This window comes from Aspergillus thermomutatus (genome assembly GCF_002237265.1).
Source record: "Aspergillus thermomutatus strain HMR AF 39 chromosome Unknown NODE_66, whole genome shotgun sequence".
NCBI classification, from domain to species: Eukaryota; Fungi; Ascomycota; class Eurotiomycetes; order Eurotiales; family Aspergillaceae; genus Aspergillus; species Aspergillus thermomutatus.
In genome coordinates this window covers 107279-116737 of record NW_020798115.1, presented here as the reverse complement: position 1 = coordinate 116737, position 9459 = coordinate 107279, and the positions used below count along the sequence as shown (strand labels likewise).

Here is a 9459-nt window from a genome sequence, read left to right as displayed (position 1 = left end):
ATAATAATAATAACCTATTCCTAGTCCTAATAAAACTCTAGCTCTATATCTATTAGATAATTAAGTATTATAAAACCTAGCTTTAAATAGATAAATAACTAAAAAAGAATAAGATTATTACTTATATATAATAATATACTATTAGGACTACTAAAGAACTCTAAGACTAGCTATATAACTAGCCTAATAGGTCTTATAGACTTAACCTAGATCTAACTAAGTTATAAGTAGATAAGGACCTTAAATAATTCTCTTAAGGCCTATCTATAGTAAAGCTACTTAAGGTAATAAAGAAAATAGATTACTATAATCTAGATACCTTATATATAATTATTATGCATAGAATACTTTAATAAATTAAAGAATAATACTTCTGCTAAGAGGCCTAAGACTAATAACTATACTAAGGACTTATTAATAAGGATATAAAAGAGTAGAAAATAAGCTATTCTCTCTAGAATACTTTTAAAGACCTTATTAATATGCTTATAGTATAACTAGGATTAATCTTTATCTTTTCCTTATATACACCTAATCTTATATATTATTATTCTACCCCTATGCCTAGTTATCTCATCCTCCGCACCCCACATAACTCATTAACTAACCATCTTTATTACTAACTTAATCTTAGCAACCAGCTGCTGCTACTTATTTTTTCCTTTCCTATAGCTACTAGAACTAATACTTTAACCCTATTACTACCCCTATAATAATAAATAAAGACTACAGAGAACCTAGCACACCTAGTTCTGCTTATAATCTTATCCTTACATTTCCTATAAATGACACCTAGAATAGCCTCATCTTTCCTTACCTTACACTTAGTTTTTCTATAAATTATGATTTTATCCTTTCCTATTACCTTATACTGCACTCAACTTATCCACAGAGAGGGATAATATCATGGTCTACTGCATGCACCCCTTACATGTGGTTTCTACCTTAATAAAGATAACTCATCCACATCTATATCTGTAAGATAGCTAGCATAGATATAAACTTAGCTTCTTACCATATATCATTCTAGTACCTACCACAGCGTAGACCACAACAGGGTGCTAGGTCTAAAAGGGGCCCTTATTATATAGGTATATATGCACACTACACCCCTAAGGAAGATCTCTAAGGTAGTTATTAGATAGATTATTAATTAACTTACAGTATTACCATTAAGCAGCTTGTGCTACCACAGAGATAGTGTTATCTAGTTGACTAGTACTATATATATGGTAGCTGGGCATGATCAACCATGGGGTTGAATCATAGTAGTCTTACGGCTCAGTTAGTAGTGCGGCGGCCCAGCGCTGGCTCCTAACAATAGGGATGTATCAGGGACACACTGTTATGTACCTATAGTTATATATTAGTTACTTATTAACCTAATAGTAGCATTAAAGGAATACAACTATCATCTTCCCCTGACATACAGCATCAGCCTTGTAGTACGCTACCATAGTCCATATTTATGATACTGCAACCGTCGACCCATAAGATATAAAAGAGACCCTGAACGAGTGGAACTAGCTAGTCAATCAATTACGAAGCTAAGAAGCCAATGGCTGGTGCACCCATGGCTCCTGAAAGGTGATAAAACTGCATGTTACTAAGTCCCAGGTCTCAATGCAGGCCACTCATAATGTCCTCATCAACATCCCAGCTGGCGATATCATCTTTGAATTTCATCCCAAACTTTCCAGAACCGAGCTCAGAGGCATTTTTAGCCCTTCGGAGAAACTGGAGATGCTCACTGCTTAGTTCCAGATTGTGGTTGCTCTGATCAATGCTACCGGCGAGCGTCGTAAGAAAACGACTCTCCAAATCCAGAAGGAATTGTATATGCTCTTCCCCAAAAGAGCGGGATGCTCCCCCAGCGCGGAAACGAAGCATTGTGGGTTTATGATCACTGTTCGAGTGTAATAGAGTTGAGCCCAACCCAGATATCACCATAGATGATATGGACGTTTCGACCTCTGTCGAGGGAAACGGATCTGATGCTATTCGCTGCGCGACGTCTGCGGTGGCCAGGGCTGAGAATGTACTGCCTAGCTTCGACACAACGGACTTCCTGTGCGCATGAACGACCTGGAGAACTAGACCCATGTTGTTATCCTGGACTGCGTGTTAGAATAGGGAACACCAGACGCGGGCTTTTCGTCAGCTTACGGCGAGCCATATCGCCCGTCCAACCTCAACTTCAGCTTTGAGCCTCTGTGTGTCGTCATTTTCAAACGCATCAGCCAACGAGACATATGGTAATATCAACGACTGATAGACTTTCATCACATGCGGATTGATCATATCAGGCGCTGATGTAACCTGTTGATTGGAGAAGACCTGTAAGTTATACCCTCAATGGCACACAGAATCCTGGCTTTCTTGAGACACACCTTTCCTTTCGCCAGTAGACTGACCAGAAGCCACTTCTTGTATGCCTCAACCATAATCTTACTGACAGCATTGGCGACAGGGCAAGTGATGACTATGCACAGGAGATGGAGCGCACTCTCCCACTCCTTGAGTACCATGTATATCATCGCACCATGAAGAAAGTATTGCAGGTGGTCCTTATATGTCACCTGTGCAGTGAAACCGGAAGCACGGGTGATGTACGCCACACTTGACCCGTGCTCAGAGCAGAGAAAAATTTGACGATGCGCCTGATGAGCCTGGTTGACACCGGCAGGAAAGTGATACATAGCTTTGTTTAGGACGGGCAAAGCGTGCCTGTACGATCTGCTAAGTAGGCAAAGTTTCATAAGAAGGAGATGTGTCGATGTGAATGTTTCAGATGCCGGATCAAGTCGAAGTACTGCATCTCTAACCGCTTGGACTGCTAGGAAAGTCTATGTTGTTCCTGTCATGTTTAGCAAAAGAAGGGGCTATGACTGATAAATGAATGAACTCGTCTTGCCTTTGAAGCAGCCTGTGCGGCTTGGGCCACAAGCTCAACAAGTCGTCTCCATTCCTGGCCAGCGTAGCGAACTTGAATTGGGTCGAACACCTTCAAAAACTTAATGGCCCTTTTCCACAAGTCCCCCCCAGGCAGGACATCATTTGGCAGACGTTGATTGTACCTGTCGCCCAAGACCTTGACTCGGGCATGGAAAACGAATAAATAGGCTACCGAATGCAAAGATGGATTGAGACCCTGTAACGGTTTGCCTGGAGTGTAAGCGAGCGACGAAACCGGTTATATTGATAATGGCATGACAACAGGGCATGATTTTGCATCTGCTTACATCCAGCAAGAGATCGGCACTTATCGCAATCTCGGTAAGCTTTGTAGGTTGCTGTATATAAGAAATGAGCTCGCGAAGTTCGCGATCATAGTCTTCCTCATTCGAGGCATGCTGGAGGGATGACACCACGGTGAGGCGCGACAATATCTCTGCCATCTTTCAACTCATCTATCGCCGTTTACAAATTCGGGACAAGAAAGATAATCTGGCTTTCTAAGTGTAGAGGGAAGACAGAATGCGTGGGTCTCAGACTCTCAGTTGGCATCAGCGTAACTTGCAAAATAGTGTGAGTAGCCTGTTGTCAAAACAGCATGTATACCAAGTGTTGAATTATTCACTCCCCCAAACCATGATGATGATATGTGATCATGGGCCTTTGAGATTATTCGTACAGTACTCTGTGTTGTTTCTATACATCTCATAAATCTATATACTATATAATATATGATATAACTATAATGCAGGCTTCGAAGGCAATTTCACAGCCTTGATTTGTCTACATAAATTTCTTGTGATATTGTGTACTCAACAGTCCAAAACCTCTCTACGGAGTAATCAACTTTAGCGCAAAGAACTTATTCCAAAATCTACTCCGGAGATAATCCGTCATCAATTAAACTGCTAGATCATGTATAGAGTAATGATACAAATATTTTTCAACTGGTCGACAGGTAGTATATATGTAGGCATCAGGACTTGGACATCCCTTGTCAGTTATCACTGTAACCACCGGGTATTCCCCTGCCCCACACTAGTAGTAGTAGCCTGAGGATCATTTTGACTTTTGAGTCATAGACCAAGGGATTCAACGAAGTCAGCAGAGTTGGAGCTAGTATTATCTATCTGATTGTCCCCTTGCTAGGGCTTGGTTTTAACTTGTGCTACACGTCAAAGCTTCTCACAATGTCGCTCACTGACTCCTCCGCGGTTGATATCGCGAGGACTGCGTCCTTAGCCTCTCGTCAACTCGCAACTTTGTCCACAATTGACCGCAACGATGCATTGACAGCGCTTCATGATGCTCTATCGAGAAATCGAGATGTCATCCTTGATGCCAATGCAAGAGATGTTGCGATAGCAAGCCGAGCGGCTGAAAATGGCAGCCTTAGCTACAGTGTCCTCAAGAGGCTTGACCTGTCGAGGCCTGGAAAATATGACGACATGCTAAAGGGGATTCTTAGTGTACGGGATCTGGAAGACCCAGGTGTGTACATGAATTGACCGAATTCACATCGTACTAACGAGTCTCTCAGTGGGAAGAGTGACCCTGAGGACGCTTCTGGATGATGGTCTCACCCTGGAGAGAGTGAGCTGTCCTATCGGTGTCCTGCTAATAATATTCGAAGCCCGTCCCGAGGTAATCGCGAATATCGCGGCACTATCCATAAAATCAGGAAATGCTGCTATTCTGAAAGGTACTTGTGCATGATCGATAGCGAATTCCTCATCGCTGACTTGATTGAAGGAGGAAAGGAGTCAACTGAGTCCTTCATCGCCATATCGAAAGTGATATCTGAAGCGATTTCAGGAACACGTGTACCTGAGGCATCAGTCCAGCTCGTGAAAACGAGAGACGTCGTTTCGTCCCTTCTAGCGCAGGACTCCTTGATTGACTTGGTCATACCCCGTGGTTCCAACGACCTTGTCCGATTTGTCAAGGAGAACACCAAGATTCCAGTTCTCGGCCACGCGGATGGTCTCTGTTCTGCATATCTGCATGCTGATGCAGACCCAGCAATTGCTGTCAAAGTTATCGTCGATTCAAAAACAGATTATCCCGCTGCTTGTAATTCGTTGGAGTCTTTGTTGGTTCATCAAGATGCCCTTGAGACTATATTTCCCGATGTCGCTGAGGCCCTTCTGGCCAAGGGAGTTCGTCTTCGGTGCGACATTCAATCGAAATCTGCCCTTTTGAAAACTACATCATCACCGCCGGCAGAATTACTAGAGGATGCAGCCGACTCGGATTTCGACACTGAATTTTTAGATCTTGTCCTAGCAGTCAAGACCATTCCTTCAACATCATCACCAATCTCAGCGGTCGAGAACGCGATTGCTCATATCAACTCACATTCGTCAAAACATACAGACCTAATTGTGACAGAGTCGAAAGAGATTGCCGAGTATTTCATGAGTGGTGTGGATAGCGCTGGGGTCTTCTGGAACGCTTCGACCAGATTCGCAGATGGAATGAGGTTCGGATTTGGCACAGAGGTTGGCATCAGTACGAATAAGATCCATACGCGAGGGCCCGTGGGTTTAGATGGATTGACCATCTACAAGTATCTGCTTCGGGGTCAGGGACACAGGGCAAGTGATTATTTTGAAGGAGAGGGAGGTAGAAAGTGGAAACATGAGAATTTAGCTATTTAGTGGCTTCATTGATGAATGATTTGCATTGCGATTTCGACCGACACAATGAGAATTGATTCTTTTCACTGTAATTTACTCTAGGCCCAGCGTATCTGGAATTCCAGATTCAACAGCGCGAGCTTTGCTGCCACATTCCCTACTCAGCTAGATGCCCTCCACATTTGACAGCAAGAAAGCAAAAGCCCTTGTGCAAGTATTTTTGGTAATAGGCTTATGTGACAATCCCAACTCAACCCCCAGAACATCGTCAAATTCCTTGAGATGCCTGCTTAAACCTTGAAGCCACGAGACCTTCTACGTCCGCGAGCTCTCTCGAATTTACGACCCTTGCTTCGAACGTAGGGTTTCTAAATCAAGTATAAGTATGACTGGGTTAACACTCAATAGTGAGGTATCATCTCACCTTGTGGCTGTGGGGGCCGAAGCCGAAGTGCTTGACAGCCTCACGAGCGTTCTTGGGGCCACGGAGGAGGAGAGTGTTTGCTCCAGTAGGTGCCCGAAGTGCGAGCTGATCCAAAGTCAGAGTCTCACCTCCAGCCTTTTCAATCCTGGCTCTCGCAGTAGCAGTGAATCGCAAAGCGGCCACAGAGAGTTTGGGAACGGTGAGAAGACGATTGTCATCGGTAACGGTTCCAATCACGACGATAGTCTTGCCCTTGTGAGAATCGGCGACGTTGGAAACAAGTCGCGAAAGAGAGACGGGAGGGCGATTGATTCTCGACATAAAAAGGCGGCGCAACACAACTTTGTTGAAGTTGGACTCCGTGCGGCCTAGCAGAACAAACAACTTAATCAGTCTCCAACTGTAACCATCTCGACAAGCCATGACTTCAAGAAATTATCATACGGGCGAGAAAGCGGTAGAGCTTCACAAGGACCTGCAGGTAGACATTCTCGCTCTTCGGCGCCTTGCGGTGGGTGCTGCGCACATGGTGACGGTCCAGGTCGATACCTGAAGTGATACGACTGTTAGCCTTTCAAATTCCCTGCCTTTTGTGGGCGTTGACACTCGAAGCAGATTCAACGCAATCTTGATCTTTAGGCGTAAATACATACCCATGGCTGCTGTATTTGATAGTACACCTGGGTGTTGGCTTGCTGTCGCGCCCGTATGCGATGTAAATCTGTTGAGGTTTTTGATCTACGATTTTCTGATAGACGGTGTGTGCGGGTTGAGCCCTACACTAGTACAAATCTAGAATTTAGAGCTCGTGACCTACAACTAGTGTGGGTCCCACGTCTATTAATGCAATACACAGTAGTTACATACACTGCTGATGGATTAGTAACATGGCCTTGCATGTTACCTAGACATCTAAACATAATCAGACTGTTATTATTATTCTGTTTATGAGTCCTTCATTCTGCCACTCTGCCGTTCTCCTTCTGTCTGTTGACCTATCCTTTCCTAACACCTTCTATCTAGCCCTAGTATTATTCTCCTGTGCCCATTGTTAAGCTACCTGCCCCTCTTAGTTTCTTGACGCTAGATCAGTGTAGTATAGACAGACACTACCTACCTTAAGTATCCCCTAGGTGAATTACTGACTATGTCGTCTAATCTAACCGATCAGCGTTAGCAGTTTAGTGCATAAAATCCACGCTAAATTCGATATGCTTGGCACCAGGTTAGGGATATAAAGTGAATGGACCAGAGTACCTACGTTTTGTGTCTACCAGTAAGATGTTCCCATGTCACTGAATCCTAGGACCTATCTAGACTAGGTATGTTAAGACTTAAGGGCATATAGGCTCAACTGCTGTTATGGAGGATATGAATAAACTCAGCATTCAGTTATCTATACAGGGCCGAGTATAAGAGCAATAGAAAGCTTGGTATACTGGTACTTAACTCCATAATCAATGATCCCTATGTAACCAACGCCTTTACATACGTAGTACCTACATGCGCCTAATACCATAAGGTAGGGCAGGGAGGGGCCTGATTGAATTACGAATATGTTCACTACCTTGGTACATATTTATACATATGTATATATAATGCAGTGCTGAGCCATATATACCCTAAGAAATAATCTGTAGTACTCCGTACTCCCTAAGTATCCATTGGTAGAGATCATGGATCCTTGCTCAGTGGACATTATTTAAGGGAGACTCATACTAAGGTACATTACATGCTTCTATATCCCAGAAACTGAAGGACTGTGTACATAAATCAACTATACCTACATGAGCGCATCATTGTTATTGAAACCAGTTGCTTCTGTTTAACCATCTAATGAGACTTTCCACCCTACTATGATTATTATGAATACCAAGAAAAGGCAGTCAGCTAGGAGCTTTCATGAAGACAATGGTCATGATTATCTCTCATCGCTAAATCCAACAAGAAAATCCCTTGTCAACTCAAAGCTGAGCCAACTGCTAGCCATACTTGGAGCAACCTTCAGAAGGTTAGGCACTATTCCTCTGAAAAAGCCGCGTAAGCCTTCCTCCGCGATGATAACCCTCACAGCGTCCCAAATTGATGTATACCGATAGCCCATTCCTGACATTGTGTTTATTTGGAAACGACGTCGTAAGACATCACTATGACCATATTAATTCGTAAATCCCAAAGGTGGAATTAAAACTTACAATGGATATGTGCAAGTCTGAGCTACAGCCCCTGAGATAGCACCTGCTAGTAGCTTGCGCCACGGACCGGGATTCTTATCCCCATGGGGGGTCAAATACTTGCGAACAGACTCATATGTCATGAAATTGAGGCCCACCTAACTTCATAAGCATTTATTCATCAATCTTCCACGGGTCTCACTCACATATGGAGCAACGCCAGCGACTGTGGGGACAATACCGCGATAGAGGGCAACAAGACCACCCTCATTCTTATAAATCAAAACCATAGTTGTGAACATTCCAGGTAGTTGTTCGGCAGTGGTTCTCTGACCGAGAGCAGCGAAAGATGCGGACTGAATAGAGAGTCGCGTTCGGACGATGTCGAGGGGGTATGTGATGGTGACCGAGGTGATGCCAGCAGCTCCTCCACATAATAAGCGCCGGATTGGCGACAGCTCAGCATCTGGAAAAGGTTCGGCGAACTGGAAAAAGATGTAGGTCAGCATCTAGCCCACAACTCAATTTATCACTGCCACCAGTCTTCGAGACCTACCTTTTTGTAGAAGTTGTAGCTCCCGAACTGGACGGCTGAATAAGGTATTATGCGAATGCAATTTGTGCCGTTACCACGCAAGAAGCCTCTCCAGCCTTCCTCTTTTCCGATCTTCACGAGAGCTCTCCATATGGATAATTTGTATTCCTCTCTACCCACAGTCTGAATCTGAAGCAAGATTTTGAGGCGTTCAAGTGGTGATACGATCGTCCTAGATACAGCACCGGCTACGCCTCCAGCAATGAATGCTGCGATAACGGGTTCGGATATCCTTTCTTTGGTTTTGGCCAAAACCGGTGTGCTCTTCAATGAGGGAGCCTGAAAACAGATATCAGCGGTGGAAAGTTGCGGTATGGGAGCTATAGCAGCGCTTTAAACCCACATTAACGGGATCCGATGCTGACAATTGACGGAGCTTAGACGACTTGGTTTCCCCAGACGTTTCGACGTCAGCATCTCGCCTGTGTTGATTGCGATCTAAGCTCATTTTATCGCAGTAAGCTCAGTTTTCAAGTTCGTAGCCACAGATGACTCGTGATAAAAGCGAGGTGTCTCGATTTTGGCGCGCAGTGTGCCCTGTGTCCTGGCCCACTTTATAATTGCCAGAGGGTTTATCCTTTGCAAAGAACGATCGACTCAAGGTTGAGAGTGGCCAACAAACAAAAAAAAAAAATTATATCAGGAAATGGCAGAGACTGAAGAGTCGCAAAG

General features: G+C 44.0%; 3 protein-coding genes across 3 annotated transcripts; 1 reads left to right on the top strand and 2 right to left on the bottom strand.

Annotated features, from left to right (window-relative positions):
- Positions 1–1620: 1620 nt before the first annotated feature.
- Positions 1621–2759, bottom strand: CDV56_108547 (putative COP9 subunit 3; the record flags this gene model as incomplete). The annotated part of the gene is made up of 3 exons (XM_026762166.1): positions 1621–2112; positions 2167–2337; positions 2391–2759. 3 exons carry the CDS (start codon positions 2757–2759, stop codon positions 1621–1623), a joined length of 1032 nt encoding a protein of 343 aa, XP_026615461.1.
- A 1386-nt stretch (positions 2760–4145) lies between these two features.
- Positions 4146–5615, top strand: CDV56_108472 (glutamate-5-semialdehyde dehydrogenase; the record flags this gene model as incomplete). Its single annotated transcript, XM_026762091.1, has 3 exons — positions 4146–4446; positions 4496–4657; positions 4708–5615. 3 exons carry the CDS (start codon positions 4146–4148, stop codon positions 5613–5615), a joined length of 1371 nt encoding a protein of 456 aa, XP_026615460.1.
- A 269-nt stretch (positions 5616–5884) lies between these two features.
- On the bottom strand, positions 5885–9235 carry CDV56_108379 (putative mitochondrial carrier protein; the record flags this gene model as incomplete). Its single annotated transcript, XM_026761998.1, has 8 exons — positions 5885–5962; positions 6019–6386; positions 6463–6567; positions 8011–8165; positions 8214–8350; positions 8399–8677; positions 8749–9066; positions 9131–9235. 8 exons carry the CDS (start codon positions 9233–9235, stop codon positions 5885–5887), a joined length of 1545 nt encoding a protein of 514 aa, XP_026615459.1.
- Positions 9236–9459: the final 224 nt, after the last annotated feature.